This window comes from Thermoascus crustaceus (assembly GCF_041956765.1).
Source record: "Thermoascus crustaceus strain CBS 181.67 unplaced genomic scaffold VTN00scaffold_9, whole genome shotgun sequence".
Classification (NCBI taxonomy): Eukaryota; Fungi; Ascomycota; class Eurotiomycetes; order Eurotiales; family Thermoascaceae; genus Thermoascus; species Thermoascus crustaceus.
Window position 1 is genome coordinate 449464 of NW_027192535.1, and position 12605 is coordinate 462068.

At 48.9% G+C, this 12605-nt stretch overlaps 2 protein-coding genes across 2 annotated transcripts; one reads left to right on the plus strand and one right to left on the minus strand.

The window, feature by feature from the left end:
* Window positions 1-2175: 2175 nt before the first annotated feature.
* VTN00DRAFT_10176 (uncharacterized protein) lies at window positions 2176-3598 on the plus strand (the record flags this gene model as incomplete). Its single annotated transcript, XM_069426803.1, has 3 exons — window positions 2176-2281; window positions 2359-2439; window positions 2529-3598. The coding sequence occupies 3 exons, from the start codon at window positions 2176-2178 to the stop codon at window positions 3596-3598; spliced, it is 1257 nt and encodes a 418-aa protein (XP_069283938.1).
* A 145-nt stretch (window positions 3599-3743) lies between these two features.
* VTN00DRAFT_10177 (uncharacterized protein) lies at window positions 3744-4416 on the minus strand (the record flags this gene model as incomplete). Its single annotated transcript, XM_069426804.1, has 3 exons — window positions 3744-3850; window positions 3924-4233; window positions 4312-4416. The coding sequence occupies 3 exons, from the start codon at window positions 4414-4416 to the stop codon at window positions 3744-3746; spliced, it is 522 nt and encodes a 173-aa protein (XP_069283939.1).
* Window positions 4417-12605: the final 8189 nt, after the last annotated feature.

Consider the following 12605-nt stretch of genomic DNA (forward strand, 5'->3'; position numbering starts at 1 on the left):
AAGCTGGTTTGTAACGACGACACCTGCCGTCCTGTTGCCGGAAAACTGGACCTCATCTGTCCCCCGGGAAAGACCGACGGAGCTGAAGAGAGAATGATGTTTATGTCGACGACAGAGCAGTAAAGGGTACCTTACCCGGAATAGGAACGCTACGTAAACGTTACGGATTATTAGCAGTCTTGGTATCCAGTACGTGCGACTTCTGCCCTTTATTTCAACCTAGGGGTGGAATCGAATAAGGATTTTGCTTATTCAGATTCGAAACTATTCAGGGAGGCATTATTTGTATTCGAAATTCGAATAGCCGAAAATTATTTGCAGTCCACGCGAAAGTTCATCTGTGTTAAGTGGATTGGCTGACGCCTGCATGAATCAAAATAGTAACTTGCGCGTTTATTACGTCTTTTCTATTTACGACACAATGTTATTGCTGTGTAGGACATGCAAGCCCACACATATTATGACAATGAAATTTCTTTATCTACAATGGATGACACATCCCTTTACATACCTAAACGCTCTCAACGCTCTCAAGATGATGACTATCATCTTTTGGATGATGGGAGTGACGATGAAGCACTGCCAGGAGACCGTATCTTCAAGATTTTTTTTTGAAGATTGACATCCTTCGCAGAGATAGCGTCTGCCAGAGTGTTCTCACTAGTGGTCTGTCCTTGTTCCAGAAGAAGAAAGTGTTGGAATGAACGGGAAAACCGGGCATAGAGGTACTCCTACTATCGGTGATAATGGCAGTCAATTGCCTAGGGTGCCTCTATCGCATCTACATCGCTCTCTTCTCTTGTACAGCTGTGCTAGCCTTATATGGAAGGCGAAGCGACTATCCGCAGTTGAGCTCCTTGCAGTACTCGTATGCTATATATATTATGCCTGGCTTCAATAGAAAGTACAGATTGCAGAGACCCAGGAGAGAAGAGGCAAGAGGGAATGTGAAGGGAACAGGGGCAGAGCACTCCCTTTTCATGATTATTTGTAGGTAGCAGTTGATGGCCAAGTGCACCCTTGTGCTTCCGTGCGTCCAACGCATCATGAATCTATTGGTGAGGTTGCTAAACAGCCAGTATGGGCTCGAGGGAGGATGGGTGAGCGTAGGATGTGTATAAATGAGATTGAGTGCGCAGATCACCTCGAAAGGGTGAGCTGCTCGTAGATTTTTTTTAACATAATTTTACCTACCTGGGTAGGTACTTGCACAAGCGCCTCCTATATAGCATCATGCGATCGCAACCTCAAACTGCTGCTTGTACCATCACATGGGAAATAAGGTCACGTTAAAAGCGTATCTAACATTGTAGAAGACTACGCTATACCAGACACCAGAAAGGACTGTCCGCAAAACATTATTATTTTCTCCCCCTTTTCCCCTTTCAGCTGATAGATTACTCATGACTCAAAAACGAACGGGGCTCGCGGACCCTATTTACGCTGTTTGCTCCGCCGGTTTGAGGTTTGGCGCTTGGGCTGGGCTGCTTGTATGACGTATGCGGGAGCCGTCCCGCGTCTTGTACCTGATAACCCTTCCTATTCCAAGGACTGACTGGTGATGATGATCAACAGGACGAGAAACTTGGAACAAGTTTCTGTTCTTTTCTTATTATATAAAATGCCCCCTCCCCCGAGATAGCAAAGCGATTCATTTGCCCTGTACAATGCGTGGAAAGCCCTTCTACTTGGTTTATATACCCCCCGCCCGCTCGGCAGGATAGATACCTGGTTAGGTAGGATACTGGCTGCAGCAGGCTTCTAACGATGAGTCTCGTATTGGGTCGCGCAGTCGTTAATACTACTACTACCGTGTCTTCTTCCCTGCGCCGGACTACCACTTCTGTTGCTGCTGCAAATACTAAGGCGTTATCTTTATCTTTGTCTTCCTGGTCCAGGACCCGGCTGTCTGCAAGTCAGAGTCATCACCTAGCATCTACATCTCAATATGCTCGATCTACCGTCTATACCCCAATTTCGATTGAGCGGCATCATCAGCTCCGAATACACCAGCTTCATCTACTATTCAACCGACCAACGCCGCCTCTTGTTCCTCTCCGAGGAGGAAGAGGAAGAAAATCACCATACAACCATGTCCAACACAACAACAGCAGACCATACAGCTCCAAAGTCAACGAAACGCGAAAAGACCACGACGACCCGGATTCGCAGCGGATGATCCAGGACGCGAAGGAGAAGCAGAACCGGGCGCCCTGGCACCGGGAGGGATCGAGTGATCCGCCGGTTCGGAAGAAGAGGTGGACGGGGTCGATGACGAAGGGTGAGTCTGGCATTTACCCTCAATTGCTCTTTTATTACCTTTTAGGATATATAACAGCGTGCTGAGAATGGGTGCAGGCAAACTACTCACCACCCCCTCGAAGCTCCTCAAGCTGATCATACCGGTGACGAGTCATGACCATAACGAGGACGGGAAAGGTACGTACATACATACCTACATTAATGCCTTCATCGTATTAGATATTGAGTATGCGCAAGGCAACGTGCTAAGTAATTTTTGCATATAGACGTAGAACCGTTGGCCCTCCTAGTCCACCCGCAACAACCTCTCTCGTACCTCGAACGCCTCATCCAGTCCGAGGTTCCTCCAATCAAAGGACTACACGGTGAACAGAAACCTCCGTCGATATCCTTCCTGGCGATGGAGCAGCATGACGATTCGATAAGACCGAAGAGGGCCATACATGACAACAGCGACAACAACAACAAATGTGACGGTGAATATCAGGACCAGGATCGGGATCGGGATCAACAAGTGGAAGAAGAAGAAGAAAATGGGACGCCACGTCACGATCCATCATCGGACGTAAAAGAAGGCGGCCCAGAGGGAGGCGTAGAGACATACAGCTACCTTCGACGCCCACACCCGGGGCAGGAGAACAAGCGGCAGCACTTCGTCCGGTGGTCCTCATCGACGGAGATTGGGGACTTTATCAGGGACGCGGCCCGGGCGAACGAGTTCATCATCATCATCGAAGATTCACCCCTGGGCCAGATCCGCGTCGGGGTGCCCTCGTTCAACGACCGGACGTACTATCTGCGGATGAGGCTGCGGAAGGTGTCAAAGAAGATCAAGAATATGGCGCTGATCAAGCACGAGTGCGATGCTCTGGCCCATCGGGGGGCCCAGCGTGTGGCGATTGGTGGCTTCGGGATCCTGGTCCTCTGGTGGTACCTCGTGTATAGACTGACGTTCGAGACGGATCTGGGATGGGACACCATGGAGCCGGTCACCTACCTGGCCAGTCTGTCCACGCTGATGGGGGGTTATCTCTGGTTTCTGTATCACAACAGGGAGGTCTCGTATCGATCAGCTCTCGATTTCACTATCAGCAGACGCCAGAAGAAACTTTATCAGATGAAAGGGGTCGATCTGCAGCTGTGGGAATCGCTCGTCGACGAAGGCAACATGCTGAGGAAGGAGATCAAAACAGTTGCTGCGGAGTATGATGTCGAGTGGGATGAGAGGGCAGATGAGCAGGACGAACGAGTCACCAAGGCGCTGGAGAAAGAGAGACACGCAAAGGACGGAAAGCCTAATCGGGAAGAGAAGGACACTCATGATGATGACGATTAAATTAGAATAATATCTCATTGATGGATGGGCCTCAGCACAGCACAAGTACAGTACAGTACGAGGATGCACATTGACGATAAAGCTAAGAAGGAAAAGAAAGGAAAAAGAATTGGCACTTCGTGAGATCTCGGTGGTGTGTACTCAATCAAGTCAGTCCGTTTCTGACAGGGTCATAGTAGCCTTTCTTCGCCTGTGCTACGTTTCCTCCGGCTGCTGCCCCTCCTGCTGTGCCTTTTGATGACCCGCCTTGACCTAAATTGAGAAGAAGGTACATCAGCAATCTCGCTAGCAACAAACAGAGGAAAGCGACAATAATACAGCATACCGCCTGAACTACCATCATCGCCTTTGCGTCGATTACGATTGTTGCGGACGTCCCTGGACCGGAAAACGCTGTACAACAACCACCCTGTTACCCAGTTCGGACCGTACTCTCCGTTGGTCGCACCGCGGTCGAAAAGCGGGCGTGTCACCGGCCCTGCATTTCTCCAGATCTCGATGATTCCCCATCGCTGCCGTTCGGGTCGGATGTGGTGCCAGAAGAACGGCGGACGCATGGATGGGTCATTCCGGAGATTATCGAGCAGGTCTGAGCTATCCCGGTTCATGTGGTTGTACACGACAATCGCTTCTTCCTGTTTTGAATTATTAATCCAATTGCCACAACACATTGTGGTTGTTGAACGAAACAAGAGGATGACGATTACACTTACTCTCATCGCTCGGTAGTAATGTTCATGTTGAGGATTATTTGCATCGAGACCCAGAGCGTGCATGAATTCTTCTTTGGACACGCGGGGCCCAACGGCTGCCGCCATCTCGGTGTGCTTGCTGTGTGAACTAGAGAGCTATTGGGAGAACCGGGAAGCAACTTCCGGCGGCGTATGCAATATTGAAGAGAATATATTCTCGGATCTCTGGACTCAGATCTTGGGATATAACAAGGGACGAAGGGAAAATAAAGATGTGACTCGAGAAGCAAGGTCCTTGCTTTTATACTTAAGTGTTGTCGGTTTTGCGTAGCAAATATCGAGTAAGGTCGTCGAACTCTGTACTATGTGCCTTGGTGAACCGTTCCGCTCCCTTGACCGTGATAATGCGCTGTAAAAAAAAGTCTCATATTTCGATGCACCAAAGAATGTGGCACGTGTGACTGGAATTATCCTGGCTCCTAACCGACCTCCCGACATTAGAAGCTGGATCTAGGGACTTACTATCTTCTCTAACTCATGCCGGCCTGTCGGTTTCCGTCAAGGAGTCTCAACGATACCCTGGAGCTCAGTTGCGCCGGTGGACAGCGAATCTGCATGGATAATAAACAAAAACAAAAAAAAAAAGAAAAAAGTTTTCCACTTTTCACTCACCACCAGAGACTATATATAGTTATCGCCATCCCTAGACGTAGCTACTTACTATGAACTCGAATCACGAGATTGGTCTCCGAGATTTGACTTCCATCAGCCAAACTGACGTTGGTAAACAGCCTTCGAGACGTGGTACATTCTACATACACCATATCCAAACGTCTCATTTAGGTTTTCGTCTCTGTAGTACCCTGCAGCGTCATCTTGAGCTCCTTGGGCCGCCTTTGCTGGTGCATCCTGCCGCCGCATGCAATGATCTACCGCATCCAAGCCCTATTCCCATGTCAGACTCGGGAGGATGCTTCTGCTGTCAAGTCCTGGGTACGCCTTACATTACATTTCTTCTGAGGTCTGACCCGAGAATAGATCTGATTATCAAATTTCGTGATAAATGCGGAAATGAGCAGCAATAACATTGCGGATCGTCCTTCACGGACGTTGTAATGAAAACCTGGGACATACCTCATACAGCCAATCTTCTCTCGTGGATTGTTTCTTGCTCACAATGGTACTGTAGCAAAGTTCAGGGTGGCGTGATTATAATGCCTTGCTATAGAAATGCTACGGGATGTAGGTAGGTAGGTCTGCACCAAATAGTCAATACTTCGTACAGCAGACGATGAGACTTCGTCTCATGTCCGGGCCTGTGCGCATGATGTGTAAAATCTGTCCCTCGAAATTAAGCTATTAGTAGCTGCATTCGTCTGAAAGGAATAATTCCAAAATGCTGTGACTCAGGCGAGTCCCGACAGACCTTCTCCATCTTCCCTCCCCTCCGGAGCAGTGCATTAGATACTTACTACTGCTACCTTTCTTGACGAAGACTATGCATGTTCGAGCCTTGCTATTGAATCTTCATGACATCGGTGATGTTCAGGCTTCAACATTTCGAGTCCTCGCAAGGATCTAACACTACAGAATCCTTCGCCGGGTGTTGCCTTCCGTTCGCAGCTTTTTATTGGCCTTCGGCCCTCTGTCCGAAAAAGAGTTGAACATGGTCATGGTTAGCGGTAGCAAACACCAGGGATGTTGCATCTATCACTCGCGTCAGGGGTCCCCTTGTCGTTCCCCTCCCCTCCCCTGCTGGCCTGCCTGCATGGTCTGCCTGGCTTCAGGCATCTCGAACAACCCCGTTGCGTGTCCCCTGCGAACAATGCATGTACTGTACCATTATGGACAGAGTATTGGTTAGACCCTGGGAGGACAGACGGTCTCGATCGTCGTGAGTAAGCGAGCGGGAGAGTGAACTTAGTGAATTCGACACAGAGTGCGCGAGAGGACCAGGGTCTGAGGGCATGCGTGGAACAGAGGACAAGAAGAAAAGCAGTTCAGCGCGTTGAACGATGGCCTCGTTAGATAAGGTTTGGATGAAGCTGTCCCGCTTCGAAGCATGATGTATGTACTGACACACAGACAGACACCACCTCGAGGAGATAGTACTGTATGTGCTATTCACCATATCGACATCCCGACTCCATTTCAGTGCCGTGCCGTCTGTCGAGCGCACCGCACGCCTACATGGCTTACGAGTATCAAGACAGGTCACCCATGCCCCACTAACTTGCTGCTGCTGTGTGACCTGTCAAGCTTCGGATAAGAGCATTTGCTTTGTCTGGATCTGCGGATGCTGGCGTGAAAACGGTAATCTGTGCTTTAGCATTTGGCAAGGCTACAGAAGTTCGAAAGAGAAGATGAACAAGCGGGGGCCACCGTGTACATATCGGGAACCTTGTACGCCTTGGAAGGCGAATCTTTCCTCAGCTCTCTTCCTAAACTCGATCCTTTACTCCTTTTTTTCGACTGTAACAGCTGATTGATATCAGGTTCGGAAGGTCGGCGACTTATCTGGCGAACGGCATCATTAGTAATTATTTTCATTCAGTGAACGTGGACTGAAAAACCGTGCTATATGCTCTGACAGTACTTATTCCCTCGATGTCATCGGAGTTGCCTTTCTCTTTCTTCTCTTTGAGCACGTACATGTTGTATGCACATTCAAGGTTACCTTGAATGCTCGACCCTGGTCTGTCAGTAGTGTCTTTCCTTGTCCCTGCCGTCCTCGGCAATACCCCTTATGGTTGTCCCTCGAAGTCTAATCCCGATTAGTTTTGCCTCCAAAAGCGAAGGCGATCATAGATCCGATCGATTTGAAAGTTGACAAGGCCATCTGCAGAATGGAATCCTGGAAATCGGGAATGCCCAGACAGTCTGTATATGCTATAAGACCAGGATCAGCCCCTTGAATTCTTTATTTTCAGCCTGCTTTTTATCGAGATTCGAGATAGATAGCTGCCAGTTCCCGCCATCGGCTGCATATTGAAGACTTCAATCGCGTCCAGGCGTAGAGATTCAAGAATAGACAGAGGGATACCGGCAGAGGGACGAAGGATAGATGGAGAAGGATGGGTCTAGATCTCTTGCTCATGGAGGTCCGAGTTCCTCCTGACGCTGAACACCCGAATGGATAGGAACGACCGAACCACTGACGACGCCGTGCAAATCCATATGCGCGAGAACGGTCGTTCAGTACCGTACCTGAAGAGGTACTTCACTCAGCTTTCCATTAACTTGACAGTAAGCGATCAGTTAGTCACTCAGTCGAGAAACCCATTGACAAAATACTCAAAGAAAGAGAACCGCGCTCATACTCCAGAGTATTGACCATACATGAACGGTCAACAATACGGTAGAGGGATAAGAAGAGTTCTCCGCTCAGGCAGATATGTACTTAATTTGCTCGTCTCATTCGTAATTATCGAGTTTCTTTACCACGTACTATGCTGATTTGTTCGACGCTCTATACACCATAGATCGATTAAGTCCTTGACAAGAGACGGGATATTACTGGAAATCCATTTCTGCAGTAGGTTATTTGATTTTCGAGCCTGATCCCAAATTAGGTACCTTATGCGTTGGTGTTTTCCTTCTTTCCCTCCTGCATGTGTATGACAAACTTCGAACTGCTACTGAGTCATAAGCATGACATCTCGTCTCGTCTCGTCTCGAGACGAGACAAGACATCCCAAAAGGTATCTCGTTCACTTCCTGTTCTCATAGACAAAACACGATATCATTTCTCAATCCAAGTCTATCTTCCGCTGCGATGCGAGTGACGAAGCTCGACCTTGCGAACTATGTACTTCTAATTTACATCTACAGGAACTGGACTATATTCTTGTCGATGAACTTTGGGTAAGCAGCTTCATGAATAAACAAAATAATCGTTCCGTTGTCAGCACGAGATCTGGATGTACTATACGATTTCAGAAATAAGAAAAAGAGCCCCAATGAAACGCAATTTAGCAGATTATCTATCTATCATTTCATATACTATTTCTTCTCGTCCTGACAAGAAGGGCCAGACTTCGAGGCACTTACCTATATACACCACACCAAACTAAAGGCTTAAATAGACATGTACACATCATGAGACGACACTACGCTCACAATATATTGACCCTTGCTGTTTCGCACTGCAGAAGAAGAATAAGAAGAAGAAAGTATCTAGTCCTATTCAATACTGTACAGTGACGCCTAGGGTGATTTCAATCGAGGTTAATTTGTTTTAAGCGTGATGGGTCGAGTTTCATTCTCTTGAGCATATTGGATTTCATTGTCTGTGCTGCGGTTCAAGAGTTGAAAAGAATTCTGTACTGGGGATGCATGTCTACAAAGCTTAGTTACCACAGCTAGGGAGGAGGAGGACGGGAGAATGGCCGGGGAGACTCTGAAAGGTTCTTTCAACAAGAACTCTCAACATATTCATACACCATCATCATCATCATCATAATATCCAGCCACTGGTTTTATATGATCAAGTCTCTCCCTTCTACGGCATGACCACGTCCACCTGTTCCTAAAGATGGATTGTACCTTGCTCACAGTGTTGAGCTTGTGAAGGGAGGATGGAGGAGTCAATCCAGATGAAATTTTTGCGTTTGTGCTGTGGGTAGAGTAGGATACCGACGTATGTTGGATGGGTTTTTTTTTGCTCTCGACTCATCTGCCTAGGGACCTAAATAAGGATGATGATGATGATGATGATGATGATGATGATGATGATGATGATGATAAAAATAACGATGATAGCGAGAAATAGATGATTCATCCTGCGGGATCAGAAGAGAGCAATTAGTTGTGGACCGTCCTTCTTCATCTCCAGCAAAACCGTCTACCAGTCTATCAGAAAGCGCAGACAGAAATAGAACTTTAGCAGTGAGGCCTTCCAAATGGTAAATAGGTACCCACTCTAGTTGTATATACATGTACATATCCAGAGTGATTCTATCTGTAGAGAAGTCGAGTTCCACTACGTAATATACCTATTTCTACTCCGGCTTTCTTGGCTTGCTTAGATCAGGCGGAACTGATGCAGGCATCTACTAATAATCTAGACAGAACTGTTCGTAAAGTTTCTGACTGCATCGTGTTCTGCTCTGTACAGTACAATGCTCTCTGTGACGGTAAAGGTGGATACGAGAGATCGATAGCTTTATTGCTATTATCTCTCCGGAAATATCTAGAGACTACTGTATCGTGATGCTGAGTAAAGCGTGCTCAGAATTCCCTTACATTTAGAGGGATAAGGCCCGGCCAGACCTGGTGCCCACCGTACAGCTATAAACTATTTTGATTGGCAACAAGTATGTATAGTCGGGCCCTGCTCTGTTGAGAGTCGAGACCACCGATGCATCATGAAAAAAAACGAGTTGATTCTAATGTATGCAATGTTGCCGGGCGATCACGGTCCCAATCCCAAAGAATGACGATTTCTTTTTCACGTCCATTTGTTTTTATTCACTTCTCTTGGTTTGGTGGTGCTCACTATCGTATGATCGGATCAGTTCTGGATCAGATCCCAAGAGAGGGTCAGGAGCAAGAAAGGAAGTGACATGTACATACCTAATGCACGTGTACTGTACATGGTGTTATGTTCTCACTGTACCATTTATATACAGAAAACCTACTGAAAAGGCACTCTCCATGCATGTACTTTATTATTATTGATAATAATAAACCAAAAGGGAGCTGATCGATTGATTGACCGATCGATCGGCGGGGCGCTCCCGGTGATTTCTGCCTGTTTTTGGATAATGTACTCTGCAGATGAATCCGCAGGTAAGGTATGGACGGGCAAAAGCTTAAATTGCGGGGAAGGGGACTTCTGGCCGGTATCTGTGATCGTTTGATATGACAAATCAATCCATGTTCATATTCTACATGGTAACATGGGTTCTAACTCCAGTGCTAGAGGGACGGCCATGCGACAATGATACTGCCTGAGTACTACTTTGTACAGGACCGTGGGACATCAGAACCGGAAGAACAGGAGGATGGATCTTCCTTGTGTAGAGGGTTCTTTGTTTGTCTTCGCTGGACCGGTGCAACGACAGAAAAAATGATAGCCATGGGGAGTTGAGACCGTTCTGAGATAGATAGGTACGGAGAAAGTCCGTAAACGCTTTCTTCCGCTCGACTTAGGACCTTGGGCACGATGTTTGCTTTTTTTCTTCCTACGGTTTTCCCGATGCGGCAATTTTTAAGATACCAGACACTGATAGCTATCTATATCATCATGGTACGCAGGTGGCAGACGGCCAATCTGCTCGTCACTGTACCCTGAGCAGGGTCTTCAGATTTGGCTCACGGCTCCCCACCATCTTGGCACCCGCGATTCGATTATCAGTCAACTCGTGGACGGCTGTGCGAGATGAAAACCAAGAGTTAATCTATCAAGCTAAACCTGCTGCAACACGGCAGGTTACACTTGTTTCTGAGCCTCAGCCCGAAAGCCTCACGGGATGACTCTGTCTTTACGAGATGGTGTGGGAGGGGGAGGGGAGGACGAATCAGACGGCAGCAACCGGCGAGGAAATCGGAGGTTCCAGGCCACGCAGTCTGATGTCATGGGGCGCGACGCCGAGAAGTTAGGGAGCAGGAGCAGCAGCATGGCGTGCAGCGCGGGCGCACAATTGGCTCCCACGCCGCCCACGGGGGCATGCGCGGTGAATCCCCCTTGGTCGGATCGTGACACGGAGGGGCAGGAACTGCCGTTTCCAGCAGACGGCGCCCGAGAAAGCCCCGCTCTGCGCCTCTGACGCACACTTTTTTCTTCTCCGCCCATTCTGGAAGTGGATGGCTATGACTATGCTTTTTAACTTGACCCTCAAGGAAACCCGACCGGAAAGGGTCCAGTGAGACGTGTGCCTCTCCCTTCTTTCAGCTCACGAGTCTGGCACGCGAGAGCCATGATCGAGGCTGTGACCGTGGCTGTGGCCGTTGGGAAATCGTGGTCCTCCCATTTGCAGTGCCCGCCGGGGGAAAACCCCCGGGCTAGGTGCTGGCAGAATCCCTCCCGTCCCGGAGAATCTCGTGCGAGAGAAGTCATTCCCGGCCTCCAGAACGGCCAGGTAGGCCTGCCAGCATCCCTTTTAAGTACTTACCGAAGGATGGCCCCTTCTTGAGCCATAACGTCATCGCCGTGTGCTGGATGGTCCCGCTTCGACGTCACAGCCCGCTCGACAAGCTCTCATAGGCGGCCTGCAGACCCTGGTGCGGGCTCTGCTGCCATCGTCTGCTGCGAGCTCTCCCAGCCAGGCCACATAAATTGCGCCGGAGAAACCCATAAAATAAAAAAGCGTCTCCTCATCTGCGCTCAAGAAATCCATCAAGACCAATCGCGGAGCTTGAGTGTGCCGGATCTGCGGTGTGCACTGTCCAGAGAGATGTTTCTAGCAATCTTGCTACATGGAGTGGTCCTACTCCATAGTAGTAGCAGCATGATTATTCCTCTGCCCTTACTGCACAAAGACTGACCTTTCCCCACGTAGTTGGAGGTGATCGTCGATTGCACTGGTCCGAAGTGATCCATCCTTCTCGGGCCAGGTCACAGTTACAGACTCCGACAGATATCCAACCCAACGGTATCCGTTGCGGGCCAGGCCAAGTCGGAGCGCTGGCAATCGATCAGTTACATCGAGCCCTCTAGCATCGCTCATCCTTACCGTGCTAGTCCGGTCGACCCCTCCGAGTCCGAAGATTCCAGTCTGACAGTGCACGCTCAGTCCCCTGGTTTGTCGAGAGCGGAGAGCCTGGAGCGGTTCTGACCGTTCTGGGGCCGCTGGATCCCACACGTCGTATCCATCGTGTCCTCTTTCCTAGAGTCTTAGACCTGATAGACCAAGGTAGACTGCCGAGTGCTCCGTACACGGTAGACACTGTTATCATTGCTCTTTTTCTTGTTCGGGGAAACAGGTCTAGCAGTGGATTTTTTATCCACGGCTGCAAGCTGGCCATTCATCAGTCGACAGCACCGATGGAGGATATCTATACAGACTGCACTAGGATTGGCATACTAACTGTAAGAGTAACCTGACGGATTGGGCAGATGATCGGGCTAGACCCGTTAACATGTCACGCTTGTCTTCTCCGTATTAGATAGATCTCCCACTCCCAGGTACTTGGGTGCCGCAGACGCGACGGTGGTAAGTTAAGTATTCAAAAGCAGTGGTCCGTCGTAGTACAGACAGCAGACTCCGTGTGAACTCTCCACGGCGGGTTGGTTTGCAGAGAGCCCGTAGAATGACGCTAGACAGCCCGAGTCGGGTCTTCTAGGGCGGGAGACCAGCCCACCGCCAGCCGTC